The sequence below is a fragment of the Xiphophorus hellerii genome, chromosome 18 (genome assembly GCF_003331165.1).
Source record: "Xiphophorus hellerii strain 12219 chromosome 18, Xiphophorus_hellerii-4.1, whole genome shotgun sequence".
Taxonomy (NCBI): domain Eukaryota; kingdom Metazoa; phylum Chordata; class Actinopteri; order Cyprinodontiformes; family Poeciliidae; genus Xiphophorus; species Xiphophorus hellerii.
This window is the reverse complement of record NC_045689.1, coordinates 8559628-8581498: the sequence shown is the minus strand read 5'-3', so window position 1 is coordinate 8581498 and position 21871 is coordinate 8559628. Positions and strand designations below refer to the sequence as shown.

The window sequence follows — 21871 nt, the reverse complement described above, 5'->3', positions numbered from 1 at the left end:
GTGCACCAACTGCTTCACTTAAATAAAAATCTGAATAGTTCTTTCCTAAGTCATATCATTTAATTGCTCAAATGTTTTCAGAACAGTCCACAATTGAAGCAGATTAAAAATTCAAATCATTTTAATGACATGTTTGGGTAATTGTGCAGCCCTTCTCTCGATGCAATGCTTTGTTTAACGACTATTTATTTAGTTATTTATTTTTTTGGTTCGTTGTTTGACTTTTCACATCTTTAGAAAGTAACATGCGATTTGTAACTTTTGGAGCACTGGCCTTGGCACCTGATGCATCTAAACTTTACCCTCGTATCATAAATATTTTAAGTAGCCCTTGAAGTGGGCGCTATCTCAGAACAGCCTCTGGACAAGATACATTTTCTGGGCCCTGTTCTTTCGCTCTCCTCTCATGAACCAAAATCTGGTGCCAAGTAGGCTAGCTTTCTGTTGACTATTTTTAACCTCAAAACTGGCACAACTTTTGTTGAAGCTTTTGATCTTAACAAGCCCCATAAAGACAAAAAGATGTGCAGGACATAGAAATTTTTGGTGCTTCATGTTTTTATAGACAAAGGAGAATAAAATTTGATCACTGCTGTATAATACCAAGCATTTGAAATAAATCAAAGACAACTACTGCGTAGAAATACAATGGCAGGCTGTTTAATGTAGTGAGAGATTTCCATTGAGTGGAACTGGACAATTGGGCCATCAACGTAAGCTGGTAAGAGATGCAAATTAAAATATACGTACAAAAAGCAGCTTGTCTTTTTTTATACTGGAGTATTTTAGCGGGATTTAATATAATTGACTAACAGAGAGGTACTGATTAGAATTTCATGGCTGATTTCTGTTCTCCTGGTTTGGTAAATTATTTGACCTGACATCCTGGGGCCTTTCTTCATGGGGTCTGGAGGTTCTCCCCATGCATTCCTGCGAGAGAATGCAGGTCTTTGGTCTTTCACTGACCAAACATGACTTTTTAGGCTAATTTGTTACTCTAAATTACCCTTAGATATGATTTTACACACGCATGGCTGTTCATCCTGCGTGTCTGTTTGCCTTGTGATGGACTGGCAACCTGTGTGTGCCATTCCATCACACACCGTTGGAGATAGCCATCAGCCCCAAATGACCCTGCAAGGATAACAGGGAAGAGTGAGAGAGAGCAGTTGCTGTAAAACTGTTCAATTTAATTCAGTTTATTTATAAATGGTTTTACTATTTTTAAACCAAGACTCAATACTTACAGAGTTGACTTTATAAAACTATATTTAGCCTCTGATCTTATATTAGAAGGCTAGTACTACTACAACATAGTCTCTATGTGTTCCCTAGAGCAGGGATGTCAAAAATGCAGTCAGGAGACCATGAAATTGGCCAACAACCACAGGCAGTTGATGCAGATGGACATTTTTTTTTATATTATTATTTTTAAATGTGAATAGTTCATTTGTTTCATTAAAATCTTGCATGTTTAGTGTATTGTTAAAAAAATGTCAAATGTTTTTATTTTCTACTTTTATTTTCAATACAATTATTTAAAAAATAGATATTTTGCAGCCCTCTGTCCTCTCACCTTGACAATTTTTGTTTTCTTTCCCAAAAGGTTTGGACATCCACTGCTGTAGACAATACAAATCGTTACCTCAACACCTCAAACCTGTCAGGATGGCCAAATCTACCAAGCTCTACAAGAAATACCTCAGAAACATAAAACAAAGCACCTTTGCTGCACTCTATATGACTCGGCTGTACTTCTGGAGGAAGTTAAAATTCTGTCAGTGTTTGCAGCAAAATGCTGCAGATCTTCTATAAGTCTGTTGTTGAGAGCGTGATCTCTTCTGAGGTTATCTTGGGGCAGCAGTATCAGAGTCAGGGACCTAAAAAGGCTCAACAACCTGATAAAAAAAAAGGCTGGTTCTGCTCTGAAGATGATGATGCAAAGAAGGCCCCTTCAAAAAAATCAAGAAAATTATAGGACAACCCTGACCATCCTCTTCATGAGACTGTTTTAAGTATCTTCAGTCAGAGGCTTCTTCAGATTAGCTGTAATACAGACCGCTATAGAGATCTTTCCCACCAACAGCCACCACCATCTACAATAACTCTTCGAAGAATCTGAATTAATGAATTACAACATTTAATTTCCCTTTGGGATCAAAAAAGTATTTTTGAATTTGAACTGAATTTGTGTTCAATTACTTGCTGAAAGTCCTACTCTCTCTCGCTTACTATTTCACAGCCAGAATGAAAGGCATACATCTTGACATATTGTTGAAAACACAGTTTACTTTCAAAGAGCTTACATCTGTTTAACTTGACTTGAATCTAAACACCTTACTGACAGCAAAAATATAATGTTAATATAAAGTTTTCTCTGCCTCCCTCAGTAATAATATACACAGAAGATTAGCAAAAGGTTTATCTGAAGGTCTTTTTTAAAGTCCCCTTTTTTCCCTACTATAACTCAGTTTGATGAACTCAGAAAAGAAAACATCTGTAAAATTGTGGCTCTTCTTTTACTGGCAATATTTGGGATGGAAGGTTAAGGATGAGGCTAGCAAAACCTCAAGTGGAATTGGTAAAAGCTATTCACATAAAGCACCAGCTACGTTGCAAGGGTAATAAAAACAGTCCCCCAAATTGGGCTTATTTTAAATTAAATTAGTCTGTGTAGTTAATAGCCATGGTTTTTTCAGATATGAAGAATGAATAGCACAGTTTTTATTATCTGTCGAGCTTTGAAAACTACAAGACAGATCTTTCACTCTATCTGACAAAAAACTAAAATGATCCCTTCTCTCTTTACCTGCCGCAACGGCTGCACTCACTAGTCTTTACACCGCTGAGAAACCTCTTCAATATCAATATTTCTAAGCCTTTAAGACTATTGTAATGTTCATATATTATTAATCATAGGCTCGATCAACAACGATCGTGTTGTTGGCATAAGTTAAAGTCAGTGGATTCTTAATTCGTTTCACCATATACAGTATTGCTACTCACAGTATATCATGGGTTTTCGCTGAACTAATATGGTAAGGCCTGTATTCATCTACCTATTCTTCTACTTTTGCACTGAACTCCAGGACATGGGTGGTTTACGTTTTCATTATGTCAGCAATCACAGATCACATTGTCTGTACAGTCATTTGCACCATCATTTGTTTGTTGCACTCAAGAGCTCCGTGAGGTGATCGTGTTACTAGAGAAGAACTAAACAGGTGATTCTAATTTTCAAAATGCATTTTAGTGACTAGTTTTATAATGTAGTTCACTTGTTTAAAGATTTCTCAGAAGCCAAACTGCGGCACATTTGATTTGTCTGTACAGTGTGCAAAACACGAACATGTATTATTTTTACTCCAAACCAGGCAGACGGACAGACAGAGAGACAGACAGACGGACAGACACGGTTGCAGACAGACCGACAGATAGACAGCATTTTCAGTTAGAAGTTATGAGAACATTTTGAGGTTAATAAATCATCCAAGGTTATTTAACTCAAACCATAATCCTCTCCAAAAGGGGCATGTCTCTAGGCAAGCTCTGGCTGTGGATGTGGTTGGATGTCTTTTCGGGTCACAGCTGTGCATAACAGATGATGGCATTTCAAGTTGGACAGCTCTGTTAGATGAGGCAAGACTTGCTGACAGCAACTATCCAAAAACAGAGCATTCATTAAGGCAAATTATATAAATATTTTGTGATTTTTAACAGCAATCTGGTCGATCTAGACTCTGACTTATTGCCAATCCACGCTCAAGCATTTAAGCTAAACTGGGACTAATGCTAGGCATCTACATATGTGCCAAATCAGAGATGGTGGGGGCGGCGAGGGGGGGCAATGCCTACCCCTTTAGGAAGGCTGCCTCCCTTGATCAAACACTGTTTTATGCTTAATATTTTACAAATGTGTAGGAAAGAGTTAAAAGAAAGTAAAAGTGTTAGTGAGTTGCAACATTTTGATGATTAAGTTAATCTATGTATTTATGTGGTTATTTAATTTGTCTTACATAGCCCTACTTTTGAATGTTCATCCCTGTTTAACAGCATAAAAAAACAACTTGGTTTTGTGGTGCTGCCTTATCAGCTGTCCAATCTGACCACTCTTTTGAAAACTTTCTGGTGCGCCTGGCCATGTGGTGGGATTCTTCTGAAAATCTAAAACGTACCTAATGTTAATTCCATAATTCAATGTCATTAAAAAAATAAATATGCAGGACTTCCGAGTAAACAGAGATCCTGCAGGTATCAACTTTTTGTTTCTCAGGCTCAAATAAGGGGAACAGTGATCCTGAGTGGAATTAGTATAAATCATTCATGCTTTATGTTAAAATACCTCTAATCACTTTCATTATACAATACCTTACACTAAATCTGCACTGACAATGTCATTAATGTCTTATGGATTTTTATTATTATTAAAAGAGGATGGCAGATTAATTTGGTCATTTGTCATATGGAGCACTGTGATGGCACCAGCAGCAGCTCTTCTGGAGGGGGGGCTCAGAACGCTGGTCGCCTATAGGGCGGTGGCTGCGCAGGCATGTCCAGGAGCGGGACGGTCTGCGGGGAGAACGGCTATTGTCATGAGGCGACGTATAAACCGAGCTGCAGTCACGCAATCTCACCTGCGTCTCCGCAGGTCGTGCACAGCAGAGCAGTGCACGATGCTGGTCCTAAAATGTGTTACCGTCACTGTTGGAGATGCACATGCATAGGCTACACTTCAAACAGTGACCACAATATAAAACCTAACGAAATGCATAGAGGACTTTTTTTTCTTCTTTTTTTAAATCTTTGCAAATTCATTGTTTTAAATAGATTTGCTAAATCCCATAAAATGAACCTAAGCGCAGCCTGTGGTTGTAAATATCTACTCAATGACACCGGACTCAGCAAACAAGACACCAGCCACCTCTCCTGCATCCTGTATCAGTTTCAGGAGACACATGCCCAGCTGAATGAACACAGACACAGAAGGCTTCAGTGAACTAATCCGCAGCTTTTATCGGTCACTGAGGCGACGTCCAAGTTGTCCCTCCGACACAGAAACTTGTGTAGCCGCATTCTGCTCCTCACTGCGCCGCACAATTCAACTTCCAGGCATTCCAGCACACTTGGCTCTGACGGCAGACAGCGGCAGCCGTGCACTGCTGCAGCCGAAGCTGCGCCGTTTTAAAGGCGAGCCAACTCTCCCCTTTCTTGTGTTTGCGCTGAATGAAACAACTTGCCCTCACGTGTCACAAAACACAAATGATCTTTTACACTCCACGCAGCCTCCACCTCCCCGCACACCACGCCCGTCTGCACAACAGCAACATCCGTCCAAAGAGGGCTCACCTTTAAAGACGCTCGCGCAGAGGCTGTAGAGGATGAAGATCAAGTGCTGCTTGAGCATCATATTCTTCTCTTTTCCTGCACAATTTTACGCCAACACTCCACTCTCTCTTTTTTTCCCCCTCTCTCTTCTGCCAAGATTGGACTTATCCAGCTGAACGGCGCAGTTTCTGACTGACCCGAGTTACATTGACGAACTCTGCCGGTTTTTTGCAGGAGTCCCTGTGTGTTCTCGCTGATCAGAGGGGGCAGTGATGACTGTGGTGAGGCAGGACGGCAGAGATGCTCGTCGGCAAAGTGCAGCTCCTGCTTCCCTTTATTGCTTTCACTTTGACTCGCTGCAGAGAGCTAGAGTCCCGCCCACGCCTTTTGACTAATGAAGACGCTTCGCCAATGAAAAACACCTAGACATACTTTGGATCTCCGGTAAACAATTTCACAGAGTACACGGTTACTTTGTTATATGAGTTTCGAACGCGATTTTTTTTATTAGATTCTTGTTTTGTTTAAAAAAAAAAAAAGTGATCAGTGCAAAGATTTCTAAACGCTTCTGCAGAAATATGACTATGTAGCTGGATGTCTTCTTCACAAAAGAATAAAATAAAATAAATAGTAAGATCATATGAGTCCAACGAGACGAGGTCTATCGTGATCATGATTTTGTGACTATGTCAGTTTAGTGTTTAAGCTCAGGATTGTGAAATTATGGAAACCTTTTTTCCAAAAATCTGAAAAATGCAGTGTGCTCTTCTTGTACAGCCTTCTGTTGCAGCTTGTTTTGTGTTTTTTTTTTTCCTCTACCAACTTTGCAAAATCTTAAGATTAGATGTTGTGTATTCATATTGGTGATTTTTCAAATCCAGCCACAGCTGCTCAATTGGATCTTAATTTGAACTTTGACTGAGCCATTCTAAAACACAAGCACTCTTTGATCTAAACCATCCCATTCGCTCTGACCATATTCTTATGTCTCCATCCATCCCTGGTCAATGCTCTCCTTTCTCAGTTTAAATAGACAACCATGTGGTACTACCTGCGCCCGATTGCTTACAGGACCCAGGGCCATAATTTTTTGAAGGGATATGGGGAGCAAAGTTTTTTTTTAATGAATGCCTTCTTTGCATAGATTTTACTTTACTAAAACTCCTAGGAAATAATTAGGTGAGTTGGATTAATATTTTAGGATTTTTATTATTATAAACAATATTCAAATATTTGAGAATTATGAGGTTTTAGTTGTTTTCTTTGGAACAACATGGAGTTATTGGTTAGGGAATGTACTAAACCCACTATGCATCAATTCAAATCTGATGATGTATAGGACTATTTATTAACGTACTATAATTTGTATTAGTACAATATGTTTTTCTTAGTGGACAGAGCACCAAAACTGTCAAAATTCCAGGATCCCATATCCTTGTAAATTTGGCCCTTCTTGCTACATAGGTCTGCCATCATGCCATACTATTTCCATTTCCCTGGTGAATGCAACTGATTGCAATGGATTTGTTTAAAGCTATCAAAGTAAAGGCGGTTTAACATATTTCATTATAATTTGTAGAGAAAAAATTAAGCATATAATTTTCCTTTCACTACTATGTGCTCCTTTGTGCTAGTGTAGCACATAATATCCTTATAAAATCCATTTAGGTTTGTGGTTGGAATGTGGCAATAGATGGGAACAGGTTGTGAACATTTTTACAAGGCACTATAAATTAACTCTTTCAGATCCAAAACAGCAAGTAAGCCAGAAATCAGCACAAGTAACTCGATTTAACCAAACTGACACCTAATGCATTACTGCATATCATGTGTTTTTAGAGGACTGAAAGGGACAGCATGTGGTGGTGATGGAACGACCTGCTCATGTTGTGTGAAAAGACAGTTGCTTTCCAGAGGTGGTAACCCCGAGTCTGGGTGCATGTCAGGAATGACTGCACATACACAGGGGAGGTAAATGGGCTCCTGGACATCCTCCTTTCTTTCAAAGGGTTCCCACGAGAGGCTCAGAGAAATGAGTGTGGCCGTTCTCAAAGACAGAGGTGAGAAGGGGAAATGGCAGCTTCAGCCAGGGATCGTTCGCTAAGCCGATCGCAAGGATTTTACACATGGTTTAACATTCTGCTTGGCAAATTTGGTTCAATTTTTCTCAGTGGTCCTCCATGCCACTCCCACTTCAAATCAAATCGCTGACCTGAGCGAACCACCTGAGAAAAGATGTGGGGCTGAAAATGTAGTCCAGGCTTTTAACAGCCTTGGCTTCTCTCTCAGTAGGAAAACAGCAGATGCAAAATTCATCATTTAAACAGTCAGTCGGACCACTAATCTTCATCGGCAAAAAAGAAATGAACGCAGTATATTTTCATGTTGTAATCAATTATGCTTTTAATCAAAACGATCCTGAAAGGGAACCTTTTACTTAGATGTGCTGAGGCTGCATTTTATCCTTTTTAAACTTGGAACTATATGCACATCTCTACTCCCGGTGGAGCTATTGATGCCTTTCTGAACTGTAAACCTTGAAGGACTGAGTGCTCTTGTGTGACATACATTCTCTTTACAACTCACTTATAATTCGAAGCAGAACTATACAAAGCCAATTACCAAGAGGATGGGGGTTAAGAATCAATCCCATGTGTCCTGAAGGTCAGTTTCTCGTCATTTCATTAGATCTCTGAGAGTCGAATTCAACTCATGCACCTTCTTAACACCGGGAATTTATTGACTATCTGTGTTCAGCAGAAAAGCTTGGGGTGCTGACACAGATCTGTGATGCAGGGGAGCACATTCTCTGTGGGTCTTTCATCGCATTCTGTTCCTTGCTTTGTATAATTTGGAATTCTCCGTCATGTGCACAACCAGATTTAACAAGGTCACAAGCCGCACATCGGAATCCCAACTACCTGTTATGACACAAAACAATTTTAAAATGCTTCAAGTTATTTCAGAAGAAGCCTCCAAGATGCACAAAAGAAATCAACACAAACTGCGAGACAAAAAGGCAAAGCAAGGGCGACTCATTAATATGCATTAATCCATCAGTGATAGGATTTCAACCACCTCACTGATCTAAGCAGCTATTCCAGATACACTCTGCTCAATGCATTTTACATTTGTGACAGAATTTTTTAGATAAATGATTGTCAGTAAAACATTGCGTTGGGACACAGTTTGATAACTTTTTGTCAACTAACTGCTGCACTGCAGTGAAAAAAAAAGCTATTCAAAATTTCTGCAAATAGAATTTTATAATTCAATGTGTCAGACACGTACATGTTTTTTTTTTTCTTGTCAGTGTTCCTCTGGGAAATAACAGCTGCTCTCTCAAGCTTTGTAAAGTCTGAAATTGGACAGTGTGCTGAGAGTGTTATATGCTTCTTGGATTTTTTTTTTTCTTACCCCAGGAGCAATTACTTGTTATTGATGGCGAGTGGGACTACAATTTCATCTGTTTATTGCTTTATTCATAGGACACTGCAAGTCAGCACTGTATGAACATTTCTGTATATATTGTTAAATTAGAAATAATCACCCAGACATCTTGTCCAGAGATAGTATGTATGTTGTGGTTACTATTTTCCAATAAAAGTGTAAATATACTGGGCTCATCTTGACAGTTGTCTCACCTAATAAACACTGCATTGCCAAGAAGCTGAAGAGTAACCAGCAGCCATGCAGCTTTATGCATTCATGTAATTTAAACAGTTAAGGAAACTTAACTTTATATCACTTCATACTTGTAATATTTCTGTTAAACAAACCCAAAACAAACTCAAACAACCCAATATCTTGACACAACCCTGTGTTTGAGAGGATGGATTATAAAATACCGACTGTAAATTAGGTGGAATTGTCTGGTGCTGTGCTTGATTGGTTCAGATCTTAAATGGTGGACATTGAGTTATTTGGCAGTTATGATTTGATCAAACAAAGTTAACATTTGCTTCTTGTACTACTTTTATTTAAAGTCTAAAAATTCCCCCCAAGTTCTAAAGTTGCAAGATTAGAGAACAGCGCTCAGTATGCTTCAGGTAAGATTAAAACCACAGGAATGCAAGAAATGCAGGTGCTGACATGAGTTGATATCAGAATTTTGACAACCTTGCAAAGTTTATTTCTACATAGACTTTGGTTTCTTGTAACTGAGATCTAGGATCGCAACAGGAGATCCTGTATAATTCAGTCTTCTTGTCTTCTTTAAACATTGGCAGATTAAAGGGTTTTCCTTCAAAACAGGACACAAAAGACTGTGGCATGCATTTATTTTTAGTAGGCTTGATTTTTGTAGTGGTATCTTTATGTCTCTGTAAAAAAAGTAAGAAAAAAAAAGTCAAATATGTCAATAAAACAAACCAAAGAACCAGCGGCTGCTCATCTAAGATGTGGAGTTCAGACCAACACCAGGATAAGGGATCACATCACACCAGTCTTTATATCACTGCACTAGCTTCCTGTTTGTAAAAGGATATTTTAAAACCTCACTGGTCTATTAAGCACTGAATGGCCTTAGGCCTAAATAGATCTGAGAGTTACTTGTCAGGAATGAACCATGAATCCCCCTGAGGTTGAAGATCTGTTCACTCAGTGTTCCTAGGACCACAACTAAACCAGAGCAGGCAGCATTTGGTTTATTTGCTCCCATTACCTGTGCATAGCACCGAAAAACATGAGATGTGGCTTCATTAAATCAGGACTAAGATCATGCAGTAGCTGCTTACTTAAAGCACGTAATCTAAAGGTAAAAGTTGACCTTATAAGCTTTTTAAATAATTTCTTGGATAATTATTTGCTACTGATCAGTATTTCAACATTTCTGAGTTTTGGTGTGTCTTTGCAACTTTCATGCCTTTCTGGTTTTTAATTTGATTTTTTTTTTATATCTGTTCCTTTATTTCCCAGTAAAGCAATTACCTTGTGTATGAATGGTGTTCTGCAAATTGCCTCACAGGAAGATTGTTTCCATTTTAAGTCTTAGTAGGGACCTCTTTGTGTGAAATTTGCATGTCCTCCCAACAGTTTTCCCCTCAGTCCTAAAACAAGCAAGTTAGGTTAAATGGGGCTTCCAAATTGATTAAAGGTGTGAGTGCCAGTGAGCATGATTGCCTCATTTGTCTCTGTGATGGACTGTTGACCTGTTTTTCACCCCTCACCCTGTGGAACTTAGGTTGGACTTCATTCTTCTTCCCAGGATACAAGACAGAGAGCAAATGGAAAATGTACATATGAATACAAAATAAGAACAAACGAAGTTAAAGAAAATTAACAACAATGCAGAAAATGGAATGCCATAAAACTTTATTAATACAGATCTGAATGAAAATATTTATTTTTCTAATATTTTGTTTCAAAGGCCAAAGTTGGTTGGTGTAGTTGATTACAAAAGGGCTCACACTCTGTTAAAATGGTAAGTTTTATTTTCCACATTTAATGTGACAAATATCTTGCATCTTGTATATAGCAACAACAACAAATCTGTTGGTGAGAAAAATGGGGGAAAAAAACAGGCAATAATTTGATTTATCAAGTATGCCTCAGTTTAAAATAATTCTTAGTCAAAGCACCTTTTGTGCATTTTATGTTCTTTGGCACACAACTAATATAAGCTGCAACGCATCTGATTAACTAGAAATAAAAATACATAATAAATAAATCTCCTTCAGCTTCAGTTAGTTTGTGTAGAAGTTTCAAAAGATCAAAAGGACCTTAATGCTCAAAGGTATCAGTCAAGAAAAAAATACAAATCCACTATATGATTTGTACGACAGCACAGTGAAGACATCCATCTACCCAGACAGAACCCATGAATGAACCAGGAGAAAATGAAAAGTCAATACAGAAAATACAGGAAGAAATTTAGACTTAAATCCTCAGAATCTCATATTTTTAAAGAGGTTTAAAGGACACAAAGGTTGAATACCAAAGTATCCAAACGTGCATCAGCATTGTGAGTCCAAGTTCATGTATATTTCTATTTATTGGCAGATTATATAGCTTATTTTGTTGTTTAATAACTTTCATTTTAAGGATGGTAAAATTGTGATTTACTATAGGCTCAGTTTTGTACATAACAAAAACCTGGTATTTTGTCAGTGGTGTGTACACTTTTGAGATTTGCTTTACATTCAAATGCAAAGGCTCAAATGTAAGCTCTTGTTTCAAATTTGGAACACGGCATCGCATAGAAGCAAACTCGCACTGTATGAAAACTTCATCCAGAAAGATTTAAACTAGCTTGAGGACATCTATGTTCTACAGTCAAATTGTTTTTACTTCAAGATGAACTGGACCGTTTAAAACAGATCCAAGTATACGTCAGTAAATTAATATTTTTACCAGCATGTAAATCCAAGTAAGAAATTAATTATTTACTTAGTTACTCATTAAACTGACTATACATTTTACCGGATGTGCGTGCCACAGTTTTACTGGTGATGGAGAAACGCTGCAGCATCATTTACTGAAGAAATGTTTACAAGGATATTAGTATGGTTCACATTGCAGTGACATTTTTCTCATATTTACGATGACTCAACAACTTCAAATGAAAAGCTAAATCTTCTTGATAACACAATCAAGATATATTTTATTATCTACTGAGGCTTCCACTAAAGGATGAGTCATCTTTAGGTCAGGGAAGATCTGAGGTAATGACTGCATCTTTACAGCACAGTGCGGGAAGCAAAGAGCTGCAATAACTGAACCAATGTTGGCCTTTTGTTTTAACTTCACAAACAAAAGGATGTTTTCAAGGACACGCACCGTCCCTTTGGGACCAGCGTAAATGCATATTCAATCTCCCTCCTCCATCTCCCCATCCGTACCGACACTAACAGAACCCCGCGCCCTGCGCAGAGTGAAGTGCTTTGTGCTGGGGCTCGCATAGATGATGGCGCTCTGGCAGCTGGTGTTCTCACAGACCACTGCATGGAAAATGGGCTGATTTTAGGATTTAGCTGCCCATGGTGGATTTTTCACTCGCCAATTATCAGGGCCAGAACCACTTAGTTATGGAATTGCATAAGATTAAAACAGAGATTTGAAGCCCCCAAGTCTCAGATTTGTTAGCACGCTGGTCAATTTCGCAGTAAGTAGGATTCATTTTGAGTTTTAATAAAGCAACATCATTAGTGCACAGCTGTTCAGCGTTTACTTTGAACTGAGGATTCAACCACGAATGCTCATGCTTTCACACGCTGAAAGAATGTAGCACGTCTCTTAAAACAGCCACATCAGTGCAACACACCGAATCAGGTCAACATTTCTAAGCTGCACCGCAGACTTAGTGTGGATCTTGAAAATGTGCCCACAGAGGTTAAAACAACAGAGATTTGGGAGGTAAAAAATTAAAAACTTTTTCCACTAATACTTTTTTTGAAATATCTAAGCATTCTGTGTTCTTTGGTAGAATTCTATTAGCATCCCACATCTAGCTTGGCAAGTATCTGCCCTCTCTACTTTGCAAAGCATCTCTAAATCAGTCAAACTGTGTGGACATCTGCTCCCCTCAGGCCTCTTCACGTGAACCAACGGATCTTCTATCTGACTTAGTTTGGACTCTGGCTCGGCCTTTGAAAACTTTAATATTTCAGTGTTTAGCTCTTTGACTGAATTGGATGTTTGCTCATACTCACTGTGTTGCTGACATGAAACCACTCTTCATCTTCCACCTTAAGCCTGTGGTTCAAATGGCAAGATTTAAAAATTGTTGGTTGATTTTCAGAATCTGAGAGATTTCTGACCTGATCTTGTCTACAAAAACTCCTACAGTGGTCCTACAGTGTGTGATGTGCAGCCACAGGGCAAAGACAACACACCACACGTGAACAGATTTCACTCACAAATATTCAGATGTCAGAAGTTTTGCTAAACCTCTCAAAATCAAACACGGCAGACAAGGAAGAGGCAATAGTTCGTGGGCTCTTTTTTAACTGAAAAAAGCAATGCAAGAAGATTTTGCCAACATTCACCAGACTCTGCTGCGCCATGACCGTTGTTTTGTCTTTTGTATTTTGGATTCCCCTCTGTGTTTCCGTCAACTCACTTTCCGATTGGCTCTAAGTCTCTTTTGTCAGGCAGCATGCTCATTTGTCCTTGCAGCACCACACAGGCTGGGATATCACGCCGACATGTTGGATATCCCTGATTTGAGGTTGGAATGGTCCCGATGTCTATCCTATCAGACTAGATCACTTCTAAGATTATCTTTAGAGGCATCATGACCATCTGAGCATCCTTAAGATTGTCGGAAGAGGAAGATTGGGTCAGAAATTAGCCTACTCAGTGACCTAGTCTCCAATAAAAACCCCAGTTTTATCTTAAGAGAAGTAACCACAGTGCATGATACAAGCTGTACAGTGTTTCACTGTGGATATACTGTACTTTTGGTAAGGCTCAAAGTTTTGGGCAAACATACTAGAATTATGGCTTAAAAAACTCAAATTTGGTTTCATGTGTCATGGTCTTCTGTAGAATTGTTTAGATCCTTCTCTTGATTGATAATTTTGTACAGTGAGTTCGTTTTGAGATTTGCAAAATATCTGCAAATTAAGGCTCTAGCTAAATCCTGTCTGTGTTGCTTGTATCAGAGTCACATCTGTAGAATCTATACCAGTGTGAATTTAAAATATATGAAGTATATGAAACAACTCCAAGAATCAAGATAGAAAAAGAATGTTGCAACATCTATCTAATGGAACAGATATAACTTGGGACACTCTGCAACGTCTTTTGCTGCCTGCTCCTACCAGAAGTTTTGATACTTGTAAAGCTCTATTATACGGAGAATTAGGATGCCAGTGTCTCAGAGCTCATCAGCACTCCCTGCACCTCCTTTGCTTATCTTTGCATAACTACACATCCTGGTCATGTTTCCTTTCTCCTCCTGACCATCTGTTCCCTGCTGCCAATCTTTTGAATGTGCCAGCTTCTGCCTCTACATCCCCTTTCCACTGAGTACATCTTGGTATTGATATGGTTTTTCCTCTCTGCTTTACCTCTCAAACATTAAAAAATCTGAAGTGTATGTGTTGTTGTTATGAACATATTGTCACCACCAAGATGCACATCTTTGCTCCAGTTGTCTAACAGTGATCTTTGGGGATTTTGTGTTTTTTTTGGTTTTCTAGCCTAGTTTCTCATAGTTCTAGTTGTTTTAAACTGTTGAATTATTGATTTGAGTAGATATATGGGCATAGGAGAGCATCTACTTTCCTGTATCCCTTTTCCCAACTCAAGAAGACTAACATGTATTATCTGTCTTAATAAAAAAAAGCATGTTCTCCTGTTTTTCTAATTTTGAAGAATAACTATGAGAAACCAGTTCTTACGTCATGGTGACTGATCAGGGATACAGAAAGTATTTACATACTAAAGTAATGTTCTCAGACGCACCACTATCCTAACAACAAAGTAAAATAAAAACTTAAAGAAAGCTTCACTTACCTTCTCATTTAATATTTGTTAAATTAATTTAGCTTTTCATTTACTTTTCAATACTTTTCAAGCACCTTGAAAAGTATTAATACCTTGCCTATATTTTATCATATTACAGCCATAAACTTCCTCTGCTTCCTATAGTTTCTTCTAGATAAAAGAAGAAACTACATCTTCTAGATATAGTTTCTATATCTATATCTTCTAGATATAGTTTCTTCTAGAGATATAATATAATGGCTGGAATCCGCTGCAAGTATTTTAGGAGTTCCTCTGCCCATCTAAGGTTTTAAGCAAATGACCAACGCACTCACTGCAGAACCCCTTAAAGACCTCTATAAAATTGAGGTCTGTTTAAAATGTATCATGGTGATCATTAGTGTTTGCAAATGTTGTAATGATGTTTTTAAAATGGGGCTCCTTGAGCTTGCAAAACACAAGCATCAGACATTTGGTTACCACCAAGAGAAATTTAATTAAGAAAATAAACTTTAAAAAGTCCTGTTTTGTAGAAAAAGTGGAATTCCATCTATACATTATGCATTACTAATGCATAATTTATATACAGATAAAAATTTCATCAAGGAAACATGATGACTGAGGTACATGCAATTACAAGCATTGCTCACATCAAAGTGAAATAAACTGAAATAAATAAGTGATGGTATGAAAGGAAATAGATTCAGGCTAGTGGAAGCACAAAAATCCAAATGTTTATAATGATATTTTAGCTCAAGGAAAATATACCAATCAACTATTAAAAGTCAGCTGAGCTTCAACTTTCTTCACCTAACTTGAGTTTGAAAGCACCCTCATATTTTTTTGTGGGCTAAGTTTTATGTTATTGCTCAAAAAAGACAAACAAAAGCAGCATGATTCACTTGTTGGTTTGAAGATTTTTCTGCGCTTTGCTTTGATCTGCAAATGGAAGATACAGAACATTTTTTTCATTTTTAAAACATTTTCACACCCCTTGAAATGCTTTATATGTTGTACTGTTAGATGTTACAATATTTAATAGGCCAACACAATGTTCTCCACTAACTGAAGTGGAAAGGAAAGGATATGAGGTTTAATAGTCAATATATGTGACCACCTTTTGGAATACGTCTCTTGTCTGGACTTTAGGTCTGGACTTTGACTGGGCCACTGTTATACAGAAGATACTTTTATCAAAATTATATGATTCTTTGTGTTTTATGATATACAGTAAAATCCCAGCATGTTGAAGGTTGTTTTGCTGAAACCTGACAAAATGTGACAAACTAAAATCTTTTTTACGTAGCTAAGTGGTAATGCTAAAGGTAAATGCAATGAGTTAAACTTCATGTGATGAATTCAGCTTCTACATTTAGTTTTAGAAAACCACAAATTATTTTATGTTATTGATATTTGATGCTCATGCTCTATTTTTGATCAGTTTAAAGTTCAATTGCAGTCAGGGTTGCGTTCTAAGCAGTTGAACAAACACTTTAAATATATCTCCCAACACCTCTCTCAGTGTTGTATTTACAGTTCCACTCTTTTCCACTTTTACAAAGACATCTGGTTTAGAGGTGAATTAGCCTTTTCAGTTAATGGCTAATTCACCTCCAGAGTCTATTAGCACGGTGCGCTGTACCTGCTGTTTATCAAACTGCGCTGCTAATTTTAGACAACTCTCTGGTTGCATTAAAACAAGGTGAAACACAAAAACAAAAGGGTGCTTAACATATGTCTTTTTTTCAAAGCACTTCACAGAAAGAATATGCAGATTTTTTTCAACATTACATGTACAACTGTCAAATTAGTTATTTTCACACCCTTGTTCCACAATAAAGCAACAGAAACGAAACAACCATATAAAAAAAAAAACCCATCCCTCAGGTATTATTACTCCAAGAAACAGTATGCTTATAGACCTTTAACATATATTTCAGTTTTTTAAACTGACAGTTTTAATTTAAAGTGAACATATCATGCTTTTAAAACCTTCTTTTTCCCTTTTAAATCTTTTAGTTGTTGTCTGTATAAAGTGGAACTGCTCTGGTCCGAATTCCTGGTTGCTGCAGCTCCACAGGCCCCTCCTCTACCCCTGTTCTGAGGTGTGTCTGACAGCAACTTGTTTTGATGCCGTCTCTTTAAATGCAACTGAGGCACTTCACCCCCATCCAGATAGCAGAACATTCAACTCACCGCTGTTTGGCAATTTTTGTAGTCCGAGAGCAGAGATACGATTATTTATCTGCACAGAATCGTCACTGACTGCATTTGGGTCATCTGCTTCCCAAGACAAGAACGGCAAAATAATGCCAAATAGTTTGTGTAATAATACTATTCAAGACGGTTACTTCCTTAAGGGTTACTACTATACTGGTTACTTCCTTAAGGAGCTAGAAGATGAGCACACACTGCTAACATAAGTAGACGCAAGATGCTACTGATATCAAAAGAAAGGCCAAGACATTATATCAACACTCAATAAATCCATGTCAAAATTAAAGATAGTAATTTTCGCATTATTTTTAGCTTGCCGCTTTGTTTGTGTTTATCAATTCATAAACAGAAGGAACTGTCGGTAAATCCTTCTAGATACTGGCAAACTCATCCTTGAAGTGCTTCACACAAACAAAGAGGACTTTCCCAACTGATATGGATGCATTTCTTAGGAAAGAAAAAAGCAGATTTGCATAATTGGTTAGTCAGACGTCCATGACCTTGCCTAGAAGTGGCAAATCCTGTGGCGTATAACTCCAAAAACGTAATGGGGGAAAAGAGAAAACCACAAAAAAAACAGATCTTTCTTTTTCTGTTTTCTTGACCTTCTTTGAATCTTTGGAGAGTGCTTCAAATGGTGTACAGCACATTTACCACTCCCCAGTTGCTAGTGTCAGCGTTGCACTGTTATAATGACGCAGTTCAACTGTACCCACTGACGTCCAGCTATTAGCCTTCATAGCAACGATTTCTGCCTCATGAGTAACTTGCAGTGCTTACACATTTTTGTCTTGTTTGTCATTCTGTCACAATTAAAAGTTTTTTAAAAAGGAAACCCAACATTCTGCCAAGCAAATCATTTAAGTTGGGGAATTTTCTGTTACATCTTCATGAGGTTAATACACACGAGATGTTAGTCACCTTAACGAGAAATATTGTGACACTATAACAGTAGAGATCTTGTATAAACATACAAATATAATACAATGTACAATAACTTATGTAGAAGGGGGAAAATATGTGTCTTCTCTGCTTTAAGTAAAACCTTGAACAACACCACTGCTTTACAGCATTATAAAATGCAGTATTTAGTCATATTTGTTTCTTGGATTTAGCCACAGGAAATTAACTTTGAACTGCTCACTCTGATTGCACCTCATTTAAAATTGAAAATACTTCAGGTGCTGTAAAATATGATAAATTTTAAACTCTCATACAATCACCTGATGGGAAATGCAAAGGGAGGGGAAGTCTGGCTTTACAGCAGTCACATTTCCTGCTTCTCCCACAATCAATTAGATCTGTGAAATCCATTTCTCTTTGCATGTTTGCTCTTGTTTGCAATAATTACAACCTCCACCCCAAACAGGCATGATAAACACCTCCTGATTTGGAAGTGTTTGTTCAGATCGGCGGGACCTGCTGCTTGTCTTGCTGTTTATAAACCGTGGAAATCTACGGGGATTACACAGGCTCATCACCATCTGTGGCATTACTCCAAAACAGGTCTGAATGAGAAGAGCCCTATCGGGGCACCAGGAGGGGGAGGCAGAGGCAGACTGACAGATAATAGGCTGCTTTCACCTCATCTTCACAACGATGTCATCGGCATTATTCACTTTTAGCAAGATGCACAGCAGCACAGACAAATGTACATGCAAACTGTTTCCTCACATATCCCTATTTTAAGAATAGATTATTTATTTCTATGCAACGAGATGTTCTTTTGAAAGTCATACCAAATGTTTCAAAAGTGTTATCTGTCTCTCTTTTTTTTTTTATAAATCAAAACCAGTTGTTCTGTCTAAACAACTGTCACCCAGAGGGATTTTAAATTTAAGATGAGAATCTTTTGTCATGATTTCCAAAAGAAGCTTTTTGAAGTCAAGAAGACAACTTGACTGGCTTCTGATTGACAGTTGAATTCGATCAGAGTCTGTATGATTGGCAAACACTGTTGGCACATCTGACAGTGACAGCGCCTGACAATGACTACTGTGGTGAAATATTAAAAAGTGATAATAATATAATGTCAAGCTCTTCAAAGTTAGCCAATAGAATTTGTGTATGGCTTATATGCACTCATGCCTCCTGACTAACTGGTATGGAGATACAATTTGTATACCCCGGCAGAATCAGTATAGAAATGTGAGCGCCGGTGCATGTCAGTGATTCATTCCGATGAAACTATTTTTATCCTTAATAAACTGGAACCAACAGAAAAATAGCAAGCTGGCTGTTTAAAACCCTTTATTCAAATTTTACAACAAAGGAACAATGATTGCAAAGACGATGCCATATGAGAAACAGTAAGGTATATAACACTAGTGTTTTGATAGAAGTAACACAAATAGTACTGTCTCACTTAGACTTGGCAACATGGTATCAGAAAAATATTTTTCTTGGTTACAGATAGACCTTACAGTGGCATATTTTCTTTTCTTTCCCATTTTGAAGAACGGGTAAAAGAAATGGGCCTTTCTACCATCTTCATACACAGAATACTAATTTATCATTCTGAGATGCTGCTCATACTTACAAAACAGTAAAAGTGTAGATTTTTTTAAGGATCAGTGTTTTTTAATAAATAAAAAATATATATTTCCTAAGGTTTGGTCTCCCGCTGAGACAGATATGACCAAGTTTGTTTTTGTCTTTTGTTTATTCATATATAACTGTGATGCTGCTTAAAATTAAAGCCTCAGATGATATTTTTTTATTCCAGCTTTTTTGTTTATCAATTAAAAGACACAGACAAAGTTACACTGACAAGTTATGTCACAAACTGAATATTGTTCATCCTTTAATAATAATGATTCTTTTGTTGTTATTTTGTATGCAATTTAAAATTTAATTTTTAAGAATGACGATGTTAAAGACTAACGTTTTACTAAACAAAAGTGGCTGCAAAAATATTAAAGTCAGGTAAATATAACAGAGATAAGGATCTGAAGAGCTAACACTGGACAAAAGTGTAGAATACCTCATAATATATTTTTATTTTTAGTAGTTTGATTTAAAAATAAATAAAACTCGTGTTCTATGAGTATTTATTTCTTACATAGACATACATGTATTTCAAAACCATAATTGCATAATTTAAGAAATAAAGCCTTGAGATACTTCACTCTTTGTGTAATAATATGAGTTTTACATTCCTAAGAGAGTGACAAAGAGATTTAAACTTTTTATAGATGTCCTAATTTTTGAACCTGCATTTGTATTTCAATGTGGTCTTTGGAGAAAATGGCTGATTTGACAATTGTCCAGCAGATAGCTACTAACAAAGAGAAGGGCATCTACAAAAGATCATGGCTTAAAAATCTGGCTTTTGACAGAGTTTTCAGTACAAGCAGGTTAATGGTCTTTTTAGTGGAAGGGAAAAAAGTTGCATAAGTAACAGGAATAAGCACAGACTTGAGAACATTGTGAAGAAAAGCCCTTGGTGAGTTGAGATTCAAGTGCGAAACCACTCCTGCACCATTGTTTCTCAGTGGTCCAAAGCCCACTTTTCACATAAAAATAAATTCAGCATTTGGAAATCAAGGTGTGAGAGTCTGAAGGAAATGTGAAGAGGTACATACGCCAAGTTACTTTACTTGGGCTCCAGTGGGGCATTTTTACAATCAGTCATGATTTTCGAGTGTTAGTCCATTGTGGTTATCAAGTTTGAACTCTGTGGAGCCATTTAGGATATTTTAGAGCATCTAATGTTCTCCTCTGTTGATGAGTTTTATGGAGGTGTTTAGGACCTGGCACATGTCCACACTGCCTTTCGTAATGACCATGAAATATCTGTGTCAGCAAGCTGACCAATCTCCCACAGAGAGTTGACAAGAAGTGTTGTCAAGAGAAAGATAAGAAACATCAGAGCAAGACGCCATCTTAGAACATCAGCAGAACCACTGATGGGCTCCATACCACAGCACATTGAGGCAGCATTTAATGCAAAAAAAGACCTGACCTGGTATTGATTTGATATGCAGTACAGTAGATGGAAATTTCCTGTTTTGGGAATATAAACGCAGAAACATTGGAAAAATATGACAAGGTATGGAAATGTTAGGGTTTTTTTCCCCTTAGGAATTATAAAAAAAAGTCTTTGTAAATTATACATACTTTATTTTATTGTTGAAATTGAAAATACATTTTGCTTTCAGTGTATGTGGACGCAAATTTGCAAATACATTCTTATCCTTAGGAATAAAACAAGACTAAAAATACCAAAAGGAGATTCATAGAGGTATTTTTCTAACTGATGATTTTTCTGATTTAAAAAGTCAAAAATTTAAAACACTCTTGCCACATATTCTTAAACTCTGTCTACGAACCTGGAGGCCAAACATTCTGTAGACATTTGAAGTGGTTGACCATGGCAGTGTTCAGTGATTCTGAGCGTAAAGACAAAATGACAAATTATTCCCCCTGTGCAAATTGTAAAGTTGAGACTTGTGGAGATAATCATATATGACTCTGTAATGGACCTCTTTCAAAGCATCTCGACAAATTTCAAATGTAGGCTCAGGCCTCACAAGAGGTCTTTAAAGTGTGAGAGCAAGAGAAGAACATGAATGGATGTTATTAAACCACTTTTTGCCTCTTAATGAAGGACTTGTCATAATTCTTGCATCACGTTGAGAGAAACAAACCTTGTACTTAACCACTGTGGCTGCAGCTGCTCTAAGGGCTCATTATTTGGTCAATCAAATCTACAAAATATGAAAATTGGATTTCTGGCCAGAGATTTTTTTCAGTTTCATGTTTTTCCATGTATTATCATACATTTAGTTAAATCATACAAATTTTAGACTGATGACTCTTCATTTTGATGCAAAGGATGTAATTGGTGCTCTTTAGTTGAGTTTTAGTTTCATTAAAACCTTTCTTTTCAAAGAAAAGA

General features: G+C 37.4%; 1 protein-coding gene across 1 annotated transcript in view; it reads right to left on the bottom strand.

The window, feature by feature from the left end:
- Positions 1–5887, bottom strand: part of LOC116707889 (cell adhesion molecule 2-like) — a 150885-nt gene extending 144998 nt beyond the window's left edge. Inside the window, 1 exon segment of the mRNA XM_032545570.1 lies at positions 5347–5887. Coding sequence (XP_032401461.1) covers positions 5347–5407 — 61 coding nt within the window. The 5' untranslated portion in view covers positions 5408–5887.
- Positions 5888–21871: the final 15984 nt, after the last annotated feature.